Here is a 25035-nt window from a genome sequence, read left to right on the forward strand (position 1 = left end):
AGTTAGAGTGTTTGTAGAAATTTAATGAGTTAATGAGTACATGTGCTTGATAGGTGATGAGTGAGAAATAGAATCACTGCCGTGGGTTTTCATAGCTCCACATGATTGTGTGTTTCCTATAGGTAGAGAGCCTGAGAGTCCTGGAAACAGGTCCCTGCTTTATGTTTATTTTCTGTTTCCACGGTGTCTTAAATTACTTACCAAAACAGAAATCCAACTTGTTTTATTGTTTGCTCCATTCATCTTTATAAGGATGATTTGTCTGAAAGCAATGATTGTTTAGGGTCCTTCATGACCCTTCACAGGACCTGAGCCTGTGCAGAAGTTTCTGAAATAGTAAAAAAATACCAGTGTTTCCATTCCAGATCAGCCGGTGGCATAATCAAGGCCTGCCCCTCGGTCAGCACTCAGCAGAAAACGCCATCTTGATAAAAAGTACTCAGCAGTGGCCACTGGTGATTGACCCCCACAAGCAAGCCCTCCACTGGATCCGCCAGATGGAAGGGCCGCGGCTACAGGAGATTTCCGCTGAAGACAGCCGTCACCGCCAAACAATCGAAAATGCCATGCAAGCAGGGGGCTGTGTCCTCTTGCAGGTATTCGGACGATGGAGCCTAATTTCTTCTTTCTATTGCACCCTTGTTATATGCAATGAGCATAAATGTAGAAGTTGTAAGTGTTCAGGATCTTTGTCAAACAAATGTATACATAATTACATTTGCATGCATGTACTATATATGTGCACACATGCACATAGTTCAGTTCTCTTATGGTATCAATCATGTGTCTTTTCAACTGATTTATCTAAGACATTTTTTTTTTTTTGGCATCCGTTGGACTTTTTCAGAATGTGCCTGAAGCAATCCCTCCCAGCTTGAAGGCAATTCTAAAGAAAGACATTTACCAGAAAAGAGGGCACTATTACATCAGAATTGATGATTCTGAGATTGACTATGATGAAAGGTTCAGGTAATGCTTCTCATAATCAAATCCAGTCCTATGTTTTATTTTTTAAGATAAGGAACATTGAAGGCCTACTGCACCCATCCTGAGGAGTGTGATCCTGAGGGAAAGGGTGGTTGTATCATCAACATTCCTTTGGGTTTTGTGGTTTATGGCTGTCACCCACGTTCAGAGAGTGGGTGTTATTGGTGTTGTCAGGCTGTATGTGATGGGGACTGTGACCAGGGCTGAGCAGGAAGTCAACAAGCTGGAAGCCTGGCCCGCTTAGTCCCGAGGAGTTTGATTTGATCCCCTTGACCAACACCAACACAGGCACGATAAGCTTTGGCCACTTTAAAAAGCAAAAATCCAGGCCTGGAGTGGTGGCTCGGCCAGTGCTTGCTGTAAAGCATGAGCGTCCAGGTCCAGAAGACACGTGTGTAAAGGGTGACATGCATGTACAGTCTTAGCTTGGGGAAGGCAGAGGCAGGCCAGTCCCTAGAGTTCAGTGACCCTTCATCCTTGCCAACTGAGAGAGTCTGTCTCAGGAAATAAGGTGGAGAGCATTTGGGGAAAATACTTGAAGTCAACCTTTAGCTTACACACACACACACACACACACACACACACACACACACTCTCTCTCTCTCTCTCTCTCTCTCTCTCACACACACACACACACACACACACACACACACACACACACACACACACACACACATTTATATTTAGTAAGAACAAAAATAGATTTTGCCCAGGGAGGTAGAAGTACTAGGAGGGACAATTGGAATCCTTAACAACAGAGACTTCTTTGCCTCAGATGAGCACCATGGAGGACTGGGCTCCTAGACAGCCAACATCCACCAAGGCACTGGGGCTAGTGGAACTGGAAGTCCTTTGTCTCTTGAACTGAAACACTGCATTCTGTGGGAAACAGCAAGGGTGATTCTTGGAGAGGAATTCATCCTGGGTCCCTGGGGGAGACATAAGAGACAGGTCCCAGAGTTCCATATAGCAAAAGCAGGTCACAAAGCTGTGTCATGGTCAAGGATCCTTCTGCAGGGGCTCATGTAGGTCACACACTCATCTCATCACAGGGGTTCATGTGTCTCAGTAGCTTCGAGAGAGATAGCAAGGAGCCAGAACAGTAGCCAGTGCCCCTAAACACATGCCATGTTCTGGCTTCTGACCAAGGCCAGGAATCAGAACTACTCATTTGAAAGGTCCCTGCCCCTAAACCGCCTGGCTGGCTTCTCTACTGCTCAGGGTCTGAGGCTCCAGCAGGAAGCCACCTCCTTCCTCCAGGCAGCTTCTCGAAGAACTATGTTGTGGTGACATTTGATGACCACAGAAACACAGTTCCTGAGGAAGCCTTTGGGGCTGTGTGAGAGCCTTGTCTCTTTGTGGGCAGAGCCATGGGAGTCATAGGTAACTGTGGCCAACTGATCCCCAGAATGGATGTCTCCCAGAGGGGAGGAGGGGGGTGATGCTTTAAAAGACAGACTTGTGGACAGATCTCCACTCTCTCTGGCCATGCCTCAGCCTCCCCTTTTAAAAGTGGAGTGGACATGCCCCTGCTCTTCTTAGTTGCTATAAAAACAGAACAAGACCTAGAATCTCATTCCGTCTCACTACCTGCTCTAAACCACCACCGTCCTTCCTGCCCTTCCCTGCCCTGCGCCCAGGCTGTCCTTCAGCCAGAAAGTCCAGTGGCTCCAAAGGAGCTGCCACCTCAGCCCCAACCCCCCATTGCCTTACAACTGCAGCCACAGAAACCATTCTTTACAATGATCTGGTGACATCCAAACTCTATGACCATTTGTGTTTACCCTGACCTTATGCTTAAATCTAGTAAGGATATAATTTATGGCTGTTTTTAAGTATAAACACAGACTTGTTCACATAGTATAAATGAAGATCATGCATTGAGTACAAAACTGAATAACACTAAAAATGAATCTTTTCACTTCCAGAACGATATATTTTATATTATTTAAACATTTGGTTTCATCTTATTCTTCTGTAAGTTCTTTGAATAACTAATGTCTCTCTTATTTTTAGGTTGTACTTATCTACAGGACTAGACAACCCCCACTTTTCTCCATCAGTTTATAACTTTGTTACGATTATCAACTTCACAGTAACATTCCAAGGCTTGCAAGATCAGCTCTTATCTACAGTAGTAAGTCATGAAGTTCCTCATTTAGAAAATCAACGAGCCCAGTTATTAGAGAGTATTTCTCATGATGCTGTAACTCTGGAGGAACTGGAAGATAAAACATTGACCATACTGCAGAAAACAGAAGGTGAGGAAAAATACTGAGTATGATCAACAAACAAAATAAAGCAAAAGTCCAAAGAAGAAACCATGAGGTTATTTTCTGAATTGGTACCCAAAATGCCAAGCCTCCATTGCTACCAGATAACCAGTTGGGACGGGTGAGTCCCCACCCACCCATGTCTAAATTTCACGTTGTGAATCTTGATGTTCCTCAGCATCCATGTTTGCTTAGTTCTTTCTATACACATTCGACCACCAAACACTGCACCAAAAATTTTAAGCAGATCTCTGGCCATGGGGGAGGTGCTTAGGGTCACCAAGTGTGTTGATCCTAAAGGACTTTTTACAGAGAAATAGTCATGTGACTCTTAAATATCACATTAAAATGTGGTATTTATTAGCAAAGAAGTCAAAATTGTTTTCCTCTTGTTGGAAGAATATCTAAGAATATTTTTGTAGCAATAAAACATAAGTTGATGTCAACTTCTTCCTGGCTCACACTGATATAACCAAACCTAGGTCAACTGGGACAAAACACAGTTTATCTGACCCTGAACTGTCTCTGTGTTTTAATTTGTGTCTCATTAGGAGACATAATATGTTTCTCAACTACATTAGTTCTCAAGGTTACATATAGAAATGCTCTATAAACTTATTGCACTTATTTCTTGTCTTTTTAAATATAAATATCCAGTGAGCACTGTACACGTTTGCCTGACCCTGAACTTCACAGACAGGTTCTGGCTTCTATTGACTTTTTTGGTTGACTTTTTAAAAGAAGGGTCTTTCTAAGTAGCCCAGGCTGGCCTTGAGGAGGCCTTAGCCTCCTGAGTGCTGGGATTGGAGTCTGGCACCACCACATCCAGGTGTATTTACTTTTAATATTCACTGTTATTAATTACTGTTTGTCTAAGGGTCTATGCCCTGGAGTAAAAGCCTGGTGTGACCAAAAACTTGACTAAAATAAGCTTTAAAACTAGGGGGCTGGAGAGTTGGCTCCAAAGTGAAAGCCGTGGCTGCTCTTCAGAGGACCTGGGTTTGGGTCCCAACATTCACATGGCGGTTCGCGACCATCTGTAACTTCATTTCCAAGGGATCTGGTGTCCCATGTGGTACACAGACAGACGTGCAGGCAGCAAATTCATGCATGTAAGATAAACATAAATCTTTAAACTAAAACTTAAAAACAAAACCCTATCAATAGTAGTAAGTACGGCTGCAGCTTTTGTCTCCTGACGTCACGCCAGGGCCTTTTCTTTTGTCTTTTTTTCACCCTGCGGGCCCTTTGCAAATGTATTATGGCTTCTAGTTTTGTGCTTTTGATGGGATTTCTGAGTGTGCAAGTGAGCGTGTCGCTGTGGCTTTAACTGTTTATTGTGCCTTTTCGAGGGCTCTGTTCCTTCTGTGTGTTGTGGCGTGCTTATATTTTATTTTATTATTATCCCTTAGAAGGCAATTTGCTTTCTAGTGAGAGACAGAGAGGGGGGTCTATCCAGGCGGGAGGGGAGGTGGCGAGGATCTGGGAGGCGTGGAGGGAGGGGGTACCATAATCTGGATAAATTATATGAAAAAAAACTATTTTTAATAAGAGAAAAAATTAAATAAAAATTTAAAAAAAAAACAGAATTTGACAAAGTTTGAAGTACTTCTAGGAGCTATGCAGTGTCCATAAAGGGCACTTCGTTCTGTGAACCACTCATATGAAACAAGTGAAAATAATTCAATGTCCATCAGAGAAATACCTGCCTCTATTATGCCTTTGATATCTATGCCCTACCAGATTTTTGTCTTATTAGAGGATGAGATCGTTTTAGCTGCTAACATTTACTAAAAATCCAGACATGAGCCTGGCAAAAGGCTCGCAGGGAAAACTCTCACAGTGCCCAGAGTGGGAAACAGCTACTGGCCATTTCAACGGGTTTTGTTTAAATTCACACTTTATTCATTTTTTAGGAAGTGTGTTAGATGATGAAGAAATTGTAGAAAATCTAACAAAATCCAAAATGACTTCAAATGAAATTTCCAAACGTATCCAAGAAACAGAAAAGGCAGAACGTGAAATTCAAGCAACTCGCAAGAACTACCTCCCCATAGCCACCCGGGGCGCCCTGCTCTACTTCGTGGTGGCGAGTCTCACCCAGGTGGAGTATATGTACCAGTTCTCCCTGGAGTGGTTCCGGCAAGTGTTTGTTTTCTCTACAGTTTCCAAAACCAAAGAACAAAAGCATGATTGGAAAATGGACGAAACATCTTTGGAAAAAGTCAGTGAGATTTCTTTAAGTGTCTTAAGCCAACAGAATCTGAAAAGTGAGAGGGATACCTTAGCAGAGCATACTAAGAACGCAACAGATGTGCTGACAAGAAACGTGTTTAGGGTAAGCCATCCTTTTACTATGAGTTTTTCCAACACTACCTCTCGGACTCAAGTAAGGGTTGTGGTTTCTCTAGGTGGTCTCTGCAGCTCTGTTTAATGAGCATAAACTCTGCTTCTCCTTCTGGCTTTGTGTCTCCATCATGAGAGAGAATTCCAGTGATGCTCTGATGGCTGATGACATAGGATTCCTACCAGAAGAAGAATGGAACATCTTTTTGTATTCTGGCATTTTGATAAATATTAAAAATATACTATCCAAGCCTAGACTGAATAGTAAGTAAAAATAATTTCTCTGGATACGGTTTTAAAAAACAAAAACACTGAAATATGTTTCCTTGTAAAATACTAAAAGATTTCGAGGTTTACTTCTGTGATTGAGGTCAAATTCCATGTCAGAGTCACAAATGTGTGAACACGCAGTCAGCATGTTCTTTCTTTGTTTATGAGAAAACATTTCACTGTATAGCCAGGCTAGCCTAGAACTCATGATCCTCCTACGTCGTTACTGAGTGAATGCCTAAATAAATCACAACTGGTAAGATGGTGGTGGTTGCCGGGCGGTGGTGGCGCACGCCTTTAATCCCAGCACTCGGGAGGCAGAGCCAGGCGGATCTCTGTGAGTTCGAGGCCAGCCTGGGCTACCAAGTGAGTTTCAGGAAAGGCACAAAGCTACACAGAGAAACCCTGTCTCAAAAAACCAAAAAAAAAAAAAAAGATGGTGGTGGTCCTGATGTAAAGCAGACTGTCTAGCGGTAGTGGATAGGGACACGCACACTGATCATAATGCCCCCGGGCCCCTTCCTGCCTGATGTGTCTTCCCTTACTGTTGCCTGTCTGTGGTGGTCTGGATGAGGACGTCCCCAGCCCCCCTGGTTGACTTTATATGAAGTGGCTCTTTACTCAACAACCAGCACTTGTTAGTTAGCCCTCTGTAGCGAGTCCCTAGGTGAAGGATTTCCTGTGACCCTTCTCCCTTCTCCGTCAGGTATATTTGAAATCCGCAGAAAGGAGCATCTGCAGTGGGTGCCGGACCTGAGGTGGAAGCAGTGCCAGTATATCAGCAGCCAGATGGAGCCCTTCTGCCTCCTCTGCAAGTCGCTCCTGTCCAATAAGTGGCAGTGGAACGCCTTTAGGGACACCAAGGCCGTGTACTCTTTCCTGGGCAGCCCGTTCTCCTCACATGGGGCTTCACTTCAGGAAAGCCCCAGATCACCAGAGGAGGGTATGGGCCTTCGCGCTCTAACCTACACCTAGCAGATGTGTGTGTGTGTGTGTGTGTGTGTGTGTGTGTGTGTGTGTGTGTGTGTGTGCATGTGTAGATCGTCAGTGTGTAAAGGTGGGTCACAAGAGGCATGCCTAGCCCTTGAAGGCAACGGCTGGCAGATCGCTTGAACTCAAGGCCAGTCTGTAGGATAGCCAGGGCTACACAGAGACACCTTGTCTTAAAAAACAAAAAAGAAAAAAAGGGGGTATGTGGGGGGGGGGGGTAGATCATAACAAATAGAAATGAAGAGCATTGATATGTTCCGTGTGGCATGATCGAGTCAACACAATCCTCACAATAAGGAAGTGGTTTGTATGAATTTCATTGTTAAAGGTCAGAAACTGGTGTGAGTTCTGAACTTTGGGAACATTAAATATATCAGCATATCATTACAGCACTCTGGTTCTGAACCTTGCATCTCAGAAAGCCTTCATAGATCCTAATTTTATGTAACAGACGTGGTCTAAAAGCTACACAGGAGCTGGACATACACCCGGTGGGAGAGCACTTGCCCAGCAGGCCAAGGCCCCTGCACGCAATCCCCGGGACCACAAAAAGAAAGGAAAGATACCCATGAAAAACGTAACAAGCCCAGGGAAGAACTGCACAGGAAACAGATCTGTTTGTTTGTGTTTTTCAAGACAGGGTTTCTCTGTGTAGCCCCGACTGTCTGGAACTTACTCTGTAGACCAAGCTGGCCTCGAACTCACAGAGATCCGCCTGCCTCTGCCTCCTGAGTGCTGGGATTAAAAGTGTGCACCACCACCACCCAGCACAAACAGATCTTTAAGGGCTGTCATCTTGTCATATTTTCTCCTCTTCTATTCCTGCTTTGAGCTCTGCACCCCCTCTTTCTCACCCTTTTGACTATGATACCCCCACTTGGGACACAGCCTGGTCTGTTTGCTGCCACATCGTTCTCCATTTTTGCTTGCAGAGTTTTGTAATAATGGACAATAATGTAGTCCAATAGTGTCAATATTCTCACACCTACTTCCCTTCTGTCGGAAAGGGAATCCCAGTAGAAATGCTGGTCCGATGGAGACACCTTTCATGTGAGAAGTCCCTGCCAGGATGATTTCTTTAAAAATCTAAATTATGTATTTTCACCAGCAGTGTGTATGCCCAGTCTTCTTGAAATTTGTTATAATCTTTAATTAAGTGTGAAGGCATGTACATGTAAGTGCAGGTGCCCACAGAGGCCATAGGTATCCTATGCCCCTGGAGCTCAAGTTAGTAGGTGCTTATGAGTCACCTGATGTGGGTGCTGGGATTCAAACTTGGGTCTTCTGGAAGAGCAGTGTGTGCTGAACCACCGGGCGTCTCTCCAGCTCACCTGCACATTTCTAAAAGAAGGCTTCATCTTTTTTGAGTTGTACCAACCTGAAAAGTTCAGAATACTTCCATTTTAATTGCCATATTAGCAAGTAACTTTTTAAGGGTTATTGGTGATTTCATTTGTCTATTCATACATATACTTTACTCCTTTCTAAAATGAATTGCTTATCTCCTTTTTAATTGTTTATAAGAATACTATTAATGTAGATAATATATTTTGTATATTTTTTCTAAATCCATTCATTAATTATTGGTTGATAGAATCTGTACCATACAGGTAGTAAGCTGTCTGTTTATGGCGTCAATTATATCTATTTTTCCACCTCCTTGTTTTCCAGACACTTCTAATGAAGAAGGCCCCTCACCCACACAGTTCTGTTCATGGATCACTGTTGGGTTGTTTTTTTTTTTTTTTTTGCATTTATCACTAATCTCTCTGAAATTCCTATGATATTAATATAAGACAAAAGTCAATAATTTTTGTGTAAAGGAACTCCTCTCAGTTAACCCTTCATGTAAAGTGAGGATCCTTTTATTTTGCAAACAACTCCAAATTTATCACTTGTGATTGAACTTACACACACACCATGGGATTTTTAAAAATCAAAATATTAGCACATTTAAAAAACACTCTTTTATAATCCCAGTTGTATGTAAAGTTAGACATTGGGGAAACGCCAGGGAAGAAAAGTACTTAGGAACAACAAGTGTGGCTGGAGACAAGGCCTGGGGGGCTTCCCACTTCACCAGCCAGACTCCATCACCATGGAGACAGGAGTCAGCGCAAAATAAATAACTGTGAAGTTGCCAACATTGTGGTAATCCTCTCTGAGCTCCTGTGGGGTCTCATCTCTCCATCTGTTTTAGCTGCTGTAAATAGAAATCTCTCGTTTATACATTGAAACTCTCCTGAGAGGGCAGGCACTGAGGGCCTGGCTGCGTCCTTGGCTTCTCATTTTCCTTCTGCCTTGTGGCGCCATCACTACATCCCTAGCCTCATCCACCCTGTCACATCCCTACCCACCCACATCATTTGGGCCGATGTCTGCTTCATGATGAAGGATGGTGATGTCCCAGGTCCTAGGAAGAGCACTTACTTATTTAGACAACCAGGTTTCTTTTCATAATTTTATAACTTAAGTTCGTATAGTAATATCGTTTAGTTATTAATGTCTGGTTATTAATCCCAGTCTCTTCCTCTTGATGGTATCTAGCTGAACTTCTGAATGAAATGTTGACACCTATTAATTTTCCTTGGGAAAAACTCACTCCATTTCAAAGACTTATCTTGGTAAGATTCGTTAAAACAAAAGATTACAATTCTAAATATTTCAAGTAAGCTTATTGGTAGCTTGAACCCCTCACAATTTAAATTTTATAAGCACAGTATGCTGACTTCTGCAAGCTATGATTTGCTGAGCCTTAGTGTAGAGGGAGGCACCAGCGTCCCACCCTAATGGTTTGTCATGTGGTGGCTCCACCGCCATCCATCCTTTATAGACAAGACGAAACCCGGAGGGACAAACTGAGCTGCCCAGTGCCACAATTGTCTCCCTGTTCTTTTGAGATCTACCCTTTCTATGGGTTACTTTCTGCCCTCCTCCTCCTCCATGCTAAAATTACAAGAACAGACCCAGTCCTTTAGGGAGAAGGCAACAGCGGCCCTATCAGGATATGACAGGTAATGTGTCTAATCCCTGGTTCAATGTCCAGAAGCCATATGGCTGACTCCCAGCTAAATCACATCCACCAAAGTGGCACTTACAGAGGCAGCATGTTACACAGCTCCCATTTCTCAGCTGCTTTAGAACCTGGCATGGGGTTGGGGAGATTCATGGTGGGATTAGCTGTATATTAGTCAAGTTTGTTAAGGTAGCAAAATGCCTAAGATAATCAACTTATAAGTCTCATCTGTGCTCAGTTTCAGAGTTTTCTCAGTCCATGGTCAGTAGACAGAAAGAGAGGTGTATTAGTCAGGGTTCTCTAGAGTAACAGACCTGCCTTTCCCATTCTCAGACAGTTTCAGATCTGCCTTCCATGCAGGAATGCTGAACTTTCTCAGAACATATTTTATAATCATGATGTAAAAATGTACCATGTAAGTGGTTTGCCTATAAGGCAGTCTTCACTGGGAAGTTCTGTGCCCATTATACATGTACTATATGTGTGCCCAACGTGGTTCACATGCCCACAGCTCGCCCCAGACCTGTATTCTGTCCCACTTAAGCTTAGACTGTGCCTTTTTTTTTTTTTTTTTTTTTTTTTTGTCTTATGAATGGTAGGATTAATGGTCTTCCAGTTGGGTTATCTTGTATCTTCCAACCCCAAACTATATGGGTTTTTCTTGCTCTAGACATGGACAGCACAGCAGGAGGAACCCGGGAAAAGTGTCCTTTTGCAGGGCCAGGGAGCACAGTGTACACCTGGGCAGCCAAACCAAGCTCCCTCACTGAGTGTAGAAGAGCTTTGTGGGAATACAAGGTAGCTGGGCAGAGGAGAACCAACTGTCTTAGTCAGGGTTCTATTGCTGTGAAGAGACACCATGACCACGGCAACTCTTTTAAAGGAAAACATTATAATTGGGGCTGGCTTACAGTTCAAAGGTTTAATCCATCATTATCATGGTGGGACCTGGCAGCATGCAGGTAGACATGGTGCTGGAGAAGGAGCTGCAGAGTTCTACATTTTGATTGGCAGACAACAGGAAGTGGTCTGAGACATGAGTGGTATCTTGAGCATAGGAGACCTCAAAGCCCACCTCCACAGTGACAACACTTCCTCCAATAAGGCCACACCTCCTAATAGCGCCACCCCCTTTCTTTCAAACCACCACACCAACCAGTGGTCAGGAGGAAACCCCCTCTCGTTAAACCTCCCCAACAGCACATCAGGAAACTCTGGCTAGAGCCAGACACTTATTTTGATTTCATTTTTACCACCAGGAATAGTCCCCTGAGTGGATTTTAAATTTACCTTGTCTTCTGTTTTATTTTTCAGATTAAAATTCTTCGGCCAGAACGTTTAGAGAATTCAATAAGAAAGTTTATAACTGAAAAAATGGGAAGTGAATATATCCATGAGACTACAGTCAATCTGAAAGAATCATATAAAGAGTCCACCGCTCAAACGCCGCTGATCCTTATTCACTCCTACGGTGAGCTTCTGAACGGGGGAGCGGCAGGGAACTCCCAGCACCACAGGAACGGAGGGTGGCGCCTCACACCTATAATCCCTGCTCTCACTCAGTGGGGATGAGGGGATCATAAATTCAAGGTCCTCCTCAGCTTTGAATCTTTTTAGGCTAGCCTGTGCTACATGACCCTATCTAGAAAAATACCACCACCACCACCCCCAAAAAAAAGATGTGGAGAAATAGGTTCTGTGCCCAGTTATCCTGTTTAAAAGCTTCACATCCTTCTAACATCTTGGAAAAGGGGATTTAAACTTTAAACTACATGAAGGATGAATCTTTCTAAAAATATAAAAGAATCAAGATGAAAAAATGTATTTGAGCTAATTATCTTGTAGAAAATATCTTCACACACATTAAAAAGAGTTGGGGTCACTTGTAGATGTAACCAACCGTATTATTAAATAAGAAACACAGAACCAATGTAAAAGAGAAAGCCAAGAGGTCAGAGCTCAGAGCTAAAATCTTACCCTTCCTCCTGCGGTGCTCCTAGCTCTCCGAAAGAGACCTACTTCCTGTGTGTCTGTCTTTACATAGTCTTTTTGTTCTGCCTTCTCATTGGTTGTAAACCCAAACACGTGACTGCCTCGTCACTGCCTGTATGTACAGCCCTCCAGGTCTTAAAGGCATATGTCTCCAATGCTGGCTGTATCCCTGAACACACAGAGATCTACCTAGCTCTTCTACCAAGTGCTGGGATTAAAGGCGTGCGCCACCACCGCCCAGCTCTTGCTATGGCTCTAATAGCTCTGACCCCCGGGCAGCTTTATTTATTAACATACAATTAAAATCACATTTCAGAACAAATAAAATACCACCATAGTCACTCCTTAAATTTACTAGCTGTTTCCATTAACGGTGATCGTTAAAACGTCTGTGGTGGGGCATGTTTATCAGGGTCACATCGATCAGTTCCCAAGCCGTGGTCATTCGTATTTTCTCAGAGTAAACTGTTTCTGTAGGTCCTATTTTTAAAGAAGCACAAGGTGACTGTCGGAAGTAGGCCGTCCTTCTAACCCCCACGCTCCCACCTCTGTCGCTTACCTCTGCTCTGTGGGTGCTAAGGATAGCGCCCCCACTTGGACTCCACAGGCAGAGGCTTTGTCCAGGGCACCCCCTCGCACCAAAGGTCTTCTCATCAGACGGTGGTGCACCAGGCTATGAGCCTGACGCCTGCAAAGGTGCTGCCTTCCCCCGGCCCGGCAGCAGGCAGCCGGCCACCCCCTCCTGTCAACGGCAGTCCAGACTGAAGGAGACACACACCTCTCTTTAGGAGATAGCTAAGGTTTGACAACACACTTTCTTAACGCACCTTTGCTGCCGAAACCTGAGCACCAAGTCTCCATGCCCATGCCTATTTTCATCATGTTTAAAAACCATGTTAGCTGGGTTAGAAACTAGCGTGAGCAGTTATTGCATCCATCACCAGAGGATGACGGGACAAGTAGATACAGGCATGCCAGTCAGTCGTGCCTCAGCTCATGAGCAGCTGCCATTCCCAGATTTGGGGAAGCTGTACCACAGGCCAGCAAGTGGCGGACTTCAAAGACAAACTTTGAACTGAAGGCTTTAATTCCCAAACCCCAGTCTCTTGTGGCTCTGTCGTCTCTCATCACCCCCTCAGTAAGTGCAGGATTGCATCTGCTGAGGGAACTAAGTGAGTTTAAGGTTCCTCTCCATGTTGTCGCAGGGATTGACCTCAACAATATCCTCCTGAGATTTGCACAAGAGTTAAAAGGGACGACCCCGCAGGTGACCATGATTTCCCTGGGCCGAGGCCAGGCGGCCAAAGCGGAGGAGCTCATTTTTAAGGCGCTGGACAGCAAGCATCAGTGGGTCTTCCTCCAGAACTGCCACCTCGCAGCCTCCTTCATGCCAAGACTCTGCGCTATCATAGAGTCGTAAGTTCCGCGCTCGTCTGTCTGCGAGTGAATTAATTATCTGCACTGTGAAGTCGCACTGCAAAGGACCATGCCTGTTGTTCAGCTTTCTGGGGTCCCATGTTGGAACGCCAAAATGGTGGTGGTGGTTTTTTTTAACTATTTGACTCTTTGCTCTTTGGGGGCCTGCCACTCAGCTCCTAAATGATCACACAGGAGATTTTTTCTTACTTATGAATGTCTGGCCTTAGCTTGGCTTATTTCTAGCTCGCTTTTCTTAACCTTTTGCCTCTGGGCTTCTTCCTTTTCTTACTTCTGTATATCTTACTTTCACTCTTACTCCGTGGCTGGCTGTGTGGCTGAGTGGTTGGGTGGCTGGCCCCTGGTGTTCTCTCTCTTCTTTTCTTGTTCCTGCCCTTGTTCTCTTGCTCTTTCTTCTTTTCTGCCCAGATTTCTCCTCCTATTTACTCTCTCTGCCGGTCAGCCCCACCCATCCTCTCTCCTGCCTCACTATTGGCTGGTCAGCTCTTTATTTAGACCATGAGATGTTTTAGGCAGGCAAAGTAACACAGCTTCACGGAGTTAAACAAATGCAACGCATCTTTGCATCATTAGACAAATGTCACACAGCATAAACAAATAAATGTTCCACATCTTAAGATAATATTCCACAACAAATGTATACTGTGAGTGGCAACCCTGAAGCAATGTATTGGGCCACTGGAGAACACGCAGCTGCCCTCCACACTGTCCTGAGAGCACACTGGCTTTTCTTTTTTTCCTTTAAACAACTGTTGAGATGGTTATTTTCCATCTTATTTAGCATTTGCTCAGGAATAATCTATAACATGATTCTTAATATTTTACATGACTCCAAACAGCAAAGCACAGGACCTCAGGTCCAGCTCTCATGACTCCAAACAGCAAAGCACGGGACCTCAGGTCCAGCTCTCATGACTAAACAGCAAAGCACGGGACCTGAGGTCCAGCTCTCAGTGTTCTCCTCTAGGCCGGTCTTTCCCCTGCTCCAGCCTCCCCAGCTGGAGCCCCTCACGGCTGTGCTGTTCCCCACAGCACTGGTGTGATGAGTCCCAGAGGCTCAGCCTTCTTGTTTGCTGCATTTTGAAACTTGATTGTCCTAACAATGGGGGAAGAGTCAGCAATGTGAGAAATTAGAAACATTTTGGCCAATTCCATTCCACAGGTTTTTCCTCCCATTGTCTTTTACTGTCTTCCTAGTCACGTGGGTCAAGGGTGTGAAGATGCAATGTTGTCATTCTTATGCTTTGAGTATCTGAAAGGAGACTTCAGTTAAATTCTAACTGCTCAACTTAGATTTCTAAAGCCTCTTCTCATACAGTTTGTGTTATTCTGAGACTGTTGGTCTTTTAGCAGTTTAAAAACTATTGGGGGAAAAATCACACTTATGGAATCACCCAAGAATCAGAAGGCAAAGATTAATTAGTAATATGACTTTAACAGATGCGGACTATGTGCCACACCTTGCATTAATCATTTAAAACACGTGCAGGGCATCTGCTCTTTGTCGCTACTATTCCAGGCACTGGGGACATTGCACACCCAGATAAACACTGCAGGTGTTCAGAGCACCGTAAGCTGCAGATGGGGGTCCAGTAGCAGAGAAGAGTCTTCTCAAGAGAGATGGCCAGCATCAATTGGACACCATGTTGTGTTTTGCTCTTAGTTTGGTTTGACTTCTTTCTTTCTTTCTTTCTTTCTTTCTTTCTTTCTTTCTTTCTTTCTTTCTTTCTTTCTTTCTTTCTTTCTTCCTTCCTTCCTTCCTTTCTTTCTTTCTTTCTTTCTTTTTCTTTCTTTCTTTTGAAAGAGAGAGAGAGAGAGAGAACATGTAGTTGGGTGGATAGGGAGGTGAGGAGGGTCTGGGAGGAATTGGAAGAAAGAAAAGAATGTAGTCAAAATATATTGTGAGAAAGTCTAAGAAAATAACATTTTTAAATGGCTATAAAAAACTGAAAGATTCCTGAATTTAGGCAGTAAATAAAAAATTCTCAGTATGTTGCTAAGAAGGAAAAATACCAAGCTAGAAATAATATGTACAGTATGATATTTTTGTTTAAAAATAAGAGGAGACTCAAAAAAGGAAAAGGAAAGCATTTAGTGAAATTGCAGGTTATTTAGGTTATTTTTATTTTTCTGTTTTATTTTGTATCTAATGTGGTTTTGCTTTTCATTATTTTTGGCTTATTCTATAAAATTTTATTGCACTTGTGTGTGTGTGTGTGTGTGTGTGTGTGTGAGAGAGAGAGAGAGAGAGAGAGAGAGAGAGAGAGAGAGAGAGAGAGTTGTGTACATGAGCACATGCATCCCACAGCATACAATTGGCACTCAGAAGACAGCTTCTAAAGTCAATTCTGTGCTTCAAGCATGTGTGTCCTGGGGATCAAACTCAAGCTGTCCGTCTTGATGGCAAGAGACTTTATTACCCGTGTTATTTAAACATTTTAGAAGTAATTTTAGATCTGCATTACATGGACAATACAACCCCCTCTTCACCTGCTTTTCTGGTTCTCATTCTTATGATTAGCCTGCCACTGCTCCTAATTTACATAGACATCTTTTCTCTGAGTGTCTGAAAGTTAACTGCAGACACATGTCACTTGACACCTCAGTATCTCGCTGTGCTCGTCCATCTAATCAGCAGAACTCTGTCCTGGTAAGTCTGCTTTCTCAAGGGATCTTCTGTGGTAAGAACTCTTGGTCTAGGTCCCAAAACAGTGGTTTCTGTTGCACATCATTGTCTGTCTCTCTAGTCTACCTTAAAATGGTGCAACTCCTCAGTCTGTCTTTATCTTCCCATCTCTGATGGCTTTGAAGACACAGCCAGATATGTTGTGAATGTCCTTCGGCAGTGTCCATCCTGCCGTCTACAGGCTATGTGCACCCAGGATAGTGATGAATGCTGTCACAAAATAGCAAACTTACTTAAAATATTATAGTGGGTTTTAGGGTTTTGTTTGTTTGTTTGTTTGGTTGGTTGGTTGTTCTGGCCGTACCTTTGGTAACTCAATCTCAAGCATGAACCTCATTGACAACAATGTCATACTATAGTGTCAAAAGATGGACGTACTCGGGGCTGGAGAGATGACTCAGCGGTTAAGAGCATGGCTGCTATTCCAGAGGACCCTGGTTCAATTCCCAGCTCCCACGTGGCGGCTCACAGCTGTCTGTGACTCCAGTTCCAGGGGACCCAACACCAACAGCAAAACACCAATGCACATACAATTTTATTTAAAAAAAAAAAAAAGATGGACATACTCAAAAGAGTTCTCAACTTGAGCTTACACGCTATTTCCTCATATGTGGTTGACGGCTCTCTACAGACATGAAGATGGGAATGTGCTCAATCTTTGCAGTGAAGCTTGCCAAGAGGCGTACAGCGTCACTCTGCATTAATCCTGGTGATGCTAACTTTGATCCTGTGATTATAGTATCTGCCATTCATGGAAACCTTCAGACCTCTTTTATGTCCCCAATAGTTTCAGCATCCCGTGATCATTTGTGACTGAATTATTACTCCCTAATTTGCCAAATAGTTTTCTAACTGCTCAGCTTTATGACCTGCTTCTATCCCCAGCATCTCACACAGAGAGAGAATCATGTGACGACAGGCTACCAGAATAAAAAGTATCGCTCCTCTCCCGTCCATTGATTCACTCACACATCTGTGTCCATGTGGGTGTCGTCAGGACCCACTGTAGTCATTCGATTCAGCCAGGACCCACTGTCGCTTACTTTGCTCTTCAGTTGTCCGAGGTGTGACCTGGAACTCCCCCACCCCCACCCTGGCTTTTTGAGATAGCTCTGTAGACAAGGCTGATCTTGACCTCATGACCCCTGCTCCCTCCCACATGGAAAGAGGCACTGTCACACCTGGCTTTCACATATGTCGTATTTTGTAAGTTTTCCCAAGTTTCCGTACTGAGTATTTCTGACTTTTTTTTTAACTTAAGGGAAATAGAAATTGGTGAATCTTATTTACTTTGTGTACCGTCAAAGTCCTTGTGGTGAGTGGTATCTTTGGCATTAAAATGACTTGTAAGGTCACAGAAACATTAAAATGTTCTGACTCTAAGAAGATATTGCACAAATTTTTTAATATTTACATTTTTATTTTGCAGATTTAGTAGTCCAGATATGATGCTAGACCCTGACTTTAGGCTTTGGTTAAGCTCAAAATCCTATAGTTCGTTCCCAATTCCTATTCTTCAGAAGGGTGTGAAGGTAAGGACAAGCTGGTAAGATGCCAGTATTGGCAAGCAGCCCTGCTTGACTGTAGAGCATCGTCACTCCTTATTCTAAGTCAAGAAGAGCACTCCTGGTGTGCTCATTGTCAGCTTTTGCTAGGTGGGGAGGGGTGTGTTTTTAAAATGGCCCAGTGGCAGCCTTGGAGCCAAGGGGCATGGCGGGAAGTCACTCATACCATGTAGGCGGCACTCACGTGGAAAGTTTTATGAAGGGGGGAAGAAAGAGGAAACAGGTGGGGTTGAAAATAGAAGAAGGGGAGAGAAGAAGAGAGAGGAAGGGAGAGAGAAGAGCGAGGAGCTTTCTCTTAAAGGGAACTTTGTGCCTGTGCATCCACCATCCACAAAGAGAAACTGTACTTACCTGGGTTAGCAAGTGCATCCTGCCAGAGCCCCCAGGGGCAGGCCAGGTAATGCGTAAATGTTAGCAGGGAGGATGCTACCTTGGTATGTAGACCTGCTCTCAGTAACTCCTAGCTCTGACACTTGCTGCTCAAAGAGGATGCATCCAATTGTTGTAAACCAAGATGCACACATTTGTATAGCTTTTTCCCTTCTGCCTTCTTCTTTTTTCCCCTCAAGACACCGTCTTGCTATGTTGCCCAGGCTGGCCTTGAACTCCTGAGCTCAAATGATCTGCCACCTCAGCTTCTTGAGTATGTACCACTACACCCAACTATATGGCGTTTTCTTATTTCTATCCCTCTTAACCAGTTTATAGTCCATTAACTTTCTGGAAAGTTCTAGCAGAAGGCAAACAAACTATTTGCTAAAATAACCTTAATTGTAGGTTATGGCTGACTCCTGAAATCCAACTATGAAGACTTGCTCAATCCCGTTAGAGGCCCAGATGGCCTAAAGATAGACTCCAAATGACAGAGAAACCAACGAAGACTTGGAAAAATACTATGCGCAGACCACACTTAGCCAGGCTGATTCCTAAAACTAGAAACACCTCCCTGCAGCCCTGCTCCCTGTGGTTCCTTTCTCCCATAGCCGCTTCCCAACAGCCCCGCCAGACAGAGAAACCTGAGACTTTCAGCCTGTGACTTAAGATGCCCTGTTTACTTCCCAAGCCCAGGCTGACTATGACCTCAAGTGGCCTTTTCCCTTTGGCCAGGAGCAGAAGCTGGGAGGCAGTAGTAATAAAGGGAGACAGAGTTTCAAGGACATTTATTTTGATTAGGTCCATTGCTCTAATTCCACTTTAAGAGACTATCAATCAGAGAGAGAAAGAGAGAGATGGCTCAGCAGTTAGGAGCACTGACTGATGTTCCAGAGGACCGGAGTTCAATTCCCAGGCTGTCCGATGTCCAATTAAAAAAAAAAAAAGAGTCTATTAATCAAGGTGGGCATGGCAGTGCATGACTTTAATCCTAGCACCAGGGAGACAAAGCAGGAGGTGGATTGCTATAAATTCAAGGCCAGTCTGATCTGTATCTACATAGGGGGTTACAGGCCTGTTTCAAAACCAAACAATGGCTAGAGACCTTCCTCCTTCCCAAAATTATGTGCTTACATCCCTAAGGAAAAGTGTCTCTGCTTCTGTAATTCAAGAGGGGAAGAGGGGCGACCATGCCAGCCATCTGTATATGCTCTAGTAACATCTTAGGTTCCCATCATGCACAGGTGCATATGACTCCCACTACATCCCCCCTGAGAAACATGTGAACACACAAGGAACTGACAGAGTCATACATAAGTAATAAGTCTGATCTTGAATCTAGAAATCTCATATTCATGCACACACATACACTCACCCATATAATGTATCTGCATAGTCACACAGTATTTATGCACTGTATATCATAAGAATTACACAAGATACTTTAATGCCAATGTTTAAATCTATCGTACTCTGAGCTTAGGTTTATACATATATAAACTCTGTAAGCAGGTACCCATTAAGACCCTGGTTATCTCAGACTAGCATACACACACACATAATAAAACCCTCACAGTTAGTCACATGAGCTATTCCAGTGAAGCAGGCAACAGCTTGGATTCTCAGGGCAATCAGAATTCAATAGCACAAAATCACCACTCTCCCTTTGAATGTGACTGGCTGTGTCCAGTGGCTTAATCAGTGTCATTTCCTGTGGTTTGGCTCCCTGGCTGGGGTCTGGCAGTTCCTTCGCCTGGCCACAGCTTGGCTACCACTGATGTAGCCCACGGACAAACTCTGAAGTTCTGTTTTTCCCAGACATTAGGCTTGTGGTCACAGTAACAGCCATCATCCCAGTGCTGTGGTTTGTCTTTAAAATGTGAATTAGACAGACCTCTGTAAGCTCCAGGCCAGTCTCATCTACATAGAAAGATCCATGCTAACCATGGCTGCAGAGTTGAGACCATGTCTCAAAAATAAAACATGAATTAGAACGCGATACAACATCTGAAATGATCCTTTGGCAGAGGTGTTCAAGAGGCCTAGATTCAGACATGACAGTGGTTTTTTGGAAATGGCTCTCAGCCGTGTGTGTCACCAGTCCTGTGAGAAGTGGCCCTCCAGGGCTTGTTCCCACGTACAGTCACTTGGTCTGTCCACTCCCTTCTCTTTTAAAGATTGCCGTGGAACCTCCCCAGGGACTGAAAAGCAATTTACTCCAAATGTTTGGATATGGCGGGAGTGGAGAGGTAACAGAAGATATATTTGAGAAGCCTGATTGTGGACCATGCTGGAAAAAAATTCTGTTCAGCCTCTGTTTCTTTAATGCCGTGGTCAATGAAAGGAACGCGTATGGGACACTAGGCTGGAACATCCCTTACAAATTCAGTTCTTCAGACTTGGAGGTGAGTGTGGGCTCTGGATGGCAGGCAGGAGCTCGCAACAGACGCAAGCTGAGCTGAGCTAGTATGTGTCTCCACAGTGCTAGGTGTTTGCCTGGTGGGAAGAAAAGGCATTGTGTAAGTAGGAAATGAGGACTGTAAAGTCAGCTTTCTAATTTGCAGTAGAAGCCCCACCATTTGGGCTGTACAGAATTTCCTCTTCTAGACAAGTCAGATAACCCCAGGAGCCTAATTTCTTCAGGGAAATAAGCAGTGTGGGAAGGGAGCAAACCTCAATACCTACCCACAGAGTCATTACAAGATGCAACTCAGTGGCCCGGAGGGATGGTTCAGTGGTTAAGAGCCCTGGCTGCTCTTCCAGAGGACCCAGGTTCAATTCCCAGCACCTACATGCTGGTTCAAAACCACATGTAACTAGAGTTCTAGGGTATCTGGTGCCCTCTTCTGGCCTCTGTGGATATCAGGCGCACATGTGGTACTCATATATGGGCAAAACACCCATACAGATAAAATAAAGAAATCTTTAAAAAAAAAAAAAAAAAAGTACAACTCAGTGAATATAAGTGAAACATTTTGATCAATTCCTGACATGTAAATCACTATTCAAACATCTCTCAATATTCATTCAAAGCAAGAAGGATTACCCTGAGTCCCTGGGGCTGGGCCACTTAAGACTCTTCTGTAAGTGATTACCCTTCTTACAGTACTTTCTATTGTGCTTCTGGGCAGGACGTTTTCTTTTCTTGTTTGGGTTTTTGTTTTTTCAAGACAGGGTTTCTCTGTGTAGCCTTGGCTGACCAGGAACTCGCTGGTCAAAACAAAACAAATCAACAGCAAAAAATTCCCAAGTTAATTTTTTTGCAACTATGCTTCTGATGTAGAATGCTGTACCGTTTCTGGGTTTGTTATTTGTTGTTTGTTTGTTTGTTTGTTTGTTTGTTTTCTAGGTAAGTCTTGATTCTGCCTATGGCAGTAGTCCACCCTGGGCAGGAGGTCTTCAGTTCTTTTAAGTCCTCTCTGTGTGCCCATCAGGCATTTCTACCTTCACAAGAAGCCACATTCACATAGGAAAGCTCACGATTTCTGGGATTAGCCAATAATATCAAGAAGAATAGCTGCACATTAGAGATCTTCCAAAGACTATAAGCACAGGGTGCTCCTGCCCAGTCAAAGTGCAAACAATACACTACGGGAAGTTCCTGCACTGTGCATTAGAGAGCTGGGTGGGAAATGATCACTATCATCTATTCATTGAAGAGTGACATGAATTTAAGGAGAAACGGAAACAGTGTGTCTTTTTCCTCTCGGTGCTAACGACCAAACCCAAGATCTCATACATGATGAGTACCTTGCTAAAGTACAGAGCTATGCTCAGCCCAATGTGTCTTAAATTTAACAAAGAAGGAAACTGAAAGGAAATAACAACTTGAGTAAACTATCAAAAATAAGAGAAAGATAAAGTAAAAATAAAGAATAACATGAAGCAAAATGAAAAGACTATTATCACTTACTATGTTAAATGTAGTATGCACAAGGTCCTGGGTTCAGTCCCTAGCATGTCAATGGATAATATACTTGTGTTTTTTTTTCTTTTACCTGCATTTATTTTATGCTGGATTTATTCCTTGCCATAATTTTTTTTTTCTTTAGGTTTTTCTGGGATATCTTTTTCCTCTGTGCAACCTCCTTTTCTGGCTTCGGAACAACTTGTTCCTTTTCAGTGGGGATCATCTAAGTGTGGCAGGGGGAGCTCACGCTCGGGTTAACGCGGCCATGAGCTCTGGAAGTTCATCAGCACATCTTGGCTGCTGTGCTCACCTGGATGTGTTCAGTGACTAGAGAACCTGCTTCTGAACCCTCCGGTTCAGCATTACTCTCTGCGTTTTTAAGTCTGTGCAGCAAAACCTCAGCACTCCTTTTTGGCCACTGCACCCTCCGTCCATGTCCACTGTCTGGCCTGGGTCTACCTACCGACTCCACCACTGCACCCTCCGTCCATCTCCACTGTCTGGCCTGGGTAGACCTACCGACTCCACCACTGCACCCTCCGTCCATGTCCACTGTCTGGCCTGGGTATACCTACCGACTCCACCATTGCACCCTCCGTCCATCTCCACTGTCTGGCCTGGGTCTACCTACCGACTCCACCACTGCACCCTCCGTCCATCTCCACTGTCTGGCCTGGGTAGACCTACCGACTCCACCACTGCACCCTCCGTCCATGTCCACTGTCTGGCCTGGGTATACCTACCGACTCCACCATTGCACCCTCCGTCCATCTCCACTGTCTGGCCTGGGTCTACCTACCGACTCCACCACTGCACCCTCCGTCCATCTCCACTGTCTGGCCTGGGTACACCTACCGACTCCACCACTGCACCCTCCGTCCATGTCCACTGTCTGGCCTGGGTCTACCTACCGACTCCACCATTGCACCCTCCGTCCATCTCCACTGTCTGGCCTGGGTAGACCTACCAACCCCACCACTGCACCCTCCGTCCATCTCCACTGTCTGGCCTGGGTACACCTACCGACCCCACCACTGCACCCTCTGAACGGCACACGTGGCTTCTTGAAAGTGGCATCATTCAGATATTAGGTGGCTTTCTGGATATGCATACCCTTGATGGCCTGGGCAGTTTCACGGGTGTCTTTAATGTGGACTCGAAGATTTGAACCCCTTGATTTGCATGGTTTTGTAGGATTTTCTGGTCCTCACGGGTCACCTCAGGCCACTTACAGGAAGAACACTGGTGTGTCTTGAAAACCTTATACACTACTGAAAAGAAGTTAAAAGGGCATACTAGAAATAGAAAACTGGTAAAATGGCTAGGTAAAAATGTAAATATATAGTTTTCTCTAGCAATAAACATCCAGAACAGTAGTGATAAAAAAAATTTGAACAAAATTATTAAGAAATGTACAGGCCCTGCAAAAAGATCACTGTAAGTTAGGGAGAAAAAGAACAGCATTCTTTATCATTTAAAATGTTGAAAGTCTCACGACAGCTTTGTACAGTCAGCTCATTAACTGTCCCCGGTTTCCAGATGGGAACAGAGCCATGAGCACTGGGGAAATCTGTCCCAGTTGCCCAGTAAGTGGCAATGAGCGCCATTACCTTTTTCTATCCTGCTTTCTCTAACCTAGCACACACCAGTTCTCCAAGGAAAACTCCAGATACCATAAACTGTCCATTCTTCCAACGTTAATTGCCAAATATAATGCTGAGTTATGAATGGAACTTAGAAGATTTAAAATTGAAAAAAGTTCACAAAAAGCAGAAATGTTTAATAAGCTATAAATGCACACAAAAATAAAAATCAGTAGAGGAGTTTTCCTTCACCAGACGTCAAAATAGACTAAAAATCCACTATCCTGAAGTAAATAGTTTAGCAGAAAAGTTAAGTCATTGTGACTTGGCAAAGGATGCAGAAGTAGATCCAATTCTCTATGAAGTTCTAAAGTTGCCACAATTATACATAGTTATGGGATATACTGTATATGGATATTTTGCCTGCATGTATGTATTTTGCTATGCACCATGTGTAGCATTTGCATATGACTACAAGCAACATCCTCTGAACTTTAAATCATGTACATCCTAATACAATGCAGGCGCTGTGTGAACCACCACACTATTTTGTTTATGATAAGGAAAATGTCTACGTGCACTCAGTACACGGGCTTTTGTTTTAAAATAATTGTGATAGGGTGCTTGGTTGAATGTGCAGATGTGGGCCCCACAGAAACAGAGAGCCCACAGTGACGTCCTATCTCTATTGGATTCAGAGGGGGAGAGCGCCAGGGCTCACACAGTGGGAGCATGAAATGAATGGCCATGGCCAGACAGGGACAGCCAAGGGCCAGTTGGCGTGCACTTGTGGGAGCAGGAAAGTCAAGACGCCAGAGAGAGAGAGAGGGAGTGGCCAGGAGAGCTGAGGACAGTGGAGGGCAGGAAGGAGGAGCCAGAGGGAAAGGGAAGAGGTGGGGAGCCATTGTATATGCAAGGATCATTTTTAGGACACTGAGAACCCGCTGTTTTAGGCCTTGGAGAAGGGGGAAGGAAGATGAGGGACGGAAGATGAAGAGAAGGCACTTCCCTTCCGCATCCTTCTGTGCCCTGGCATCCGGTGCCCTGCAGAGATCTGTGAAAGCAGCAACCATAATTACCAAGGCTATAGCTCCACTGCGGTGGACTCACTTGACTTTACCGCTCTCTGTTCCTGGCTGGTTGGCTGGTTTTCCAGTATTGGGGACCAAACCCTAGGGCCTTACGCATACAAGGCAAGTGCTCTACCACTAAGCTACATCCCCAGAACCTTTTTTATTGTCATCATTTTATGCATAGGGATGTGTTGCCTGTGTGTATGTCTGTGGCTCAGATCCCCTAGAACTGGAGTTACAGACAGTTGTGAGCCACCATGAGATGCTGGGAATGGAACCCAGGTCCTCTCAAAAGAGCAGCCAGTGCTCTTCATCACTGAGTCATCTCTTCAGCTCCCCCAGTTCTCTTCTATTGAGCCAGGGTCTTACTAAGTTGCCCAAGTTGGACTTGAATTATAATCCTCCTGCCTCAGCCTCCTAAGTAATTGAAACTAGAGGACTGTACTTCCTGGCCTGCTTCTGTGTTCCAGAGAGAAACTGGCCACTTGAGAGTTGTTGGCGTTGTGTGGAATGTCAGTTAAACTAAAAACTCATG

The 25035-nt window shown here is 44.2% G+C and overlaps 1 protein-coding gene across 4 annotated transcripts in view; it reads left to right on the forward strand.

The window, feature by feature from the left end:
• The window catches only part of Dnah14 (dynein axonemal heavy chain 14), a 226721-nt gene that overhangs the window by 183644 nt on the left and 18042 nt on the right, over positions 1-25035 (forward strand). For 3 of the 4 annotated variants that reach the window (XR_013043464.1, XM_042258740.2, XM_076548103.1), the window contains exons 67-77: positions 366-596; positions 848-969; positions 3004-3248; positions 5177-5598; positions 5672-5870; positions 6583-6819; positions 9414-9490; positions 11197-11353; positions 13080-13290; positions 17427-17529; positions 20112-20339. Coding sequence is in view for 3 of the 4 variants with exons in the window: in XM_042258740.2 (XP_042114674.1) it covers positions 366-596; positions 848-969; positions 3004-3248; positions 5177-5598; positions 5672-5870; positions 6583-6819; positions 9414-9490; positions 11197-11353; positions 13080-13290; positions 17427-17529; positions 20112-20339 (2232 nt within the window). In the remaining variant the exon portion in view is untranslated. The remainder of the gene's footprint in view (positions 1-365; positions 597-847; positions 970-3003; positions 3249-5176; positions 5599-5671; positions 5871-6582; positions 6820-9413; positions 9491-11196; positions 11354-13079; positions 13291-17426; positions 17530-20111; positions 20340-25035) is intronic. The other variant, XM_076548104.1, reaches the window with a different exon arrangement.

This window comes from Peromyscus maniculatus, chromosome 11, assembly GCF_049852395.1.
Source record: "Peromyscus maniculatus bairdii isolate BWxNUB_F1_BW_parent chromosome 11, HU_Pman_BW_mat_3.1, whole genome shotgun sequence".
In the NCBI taxonomy this organism is placed as follows: domain Eukaryota; kingdom Metazoa; phylum Chordata; class Mammalia; order Rodentia; family Cricetidae; genus Peromyscus; species Peromyscus maniculatus.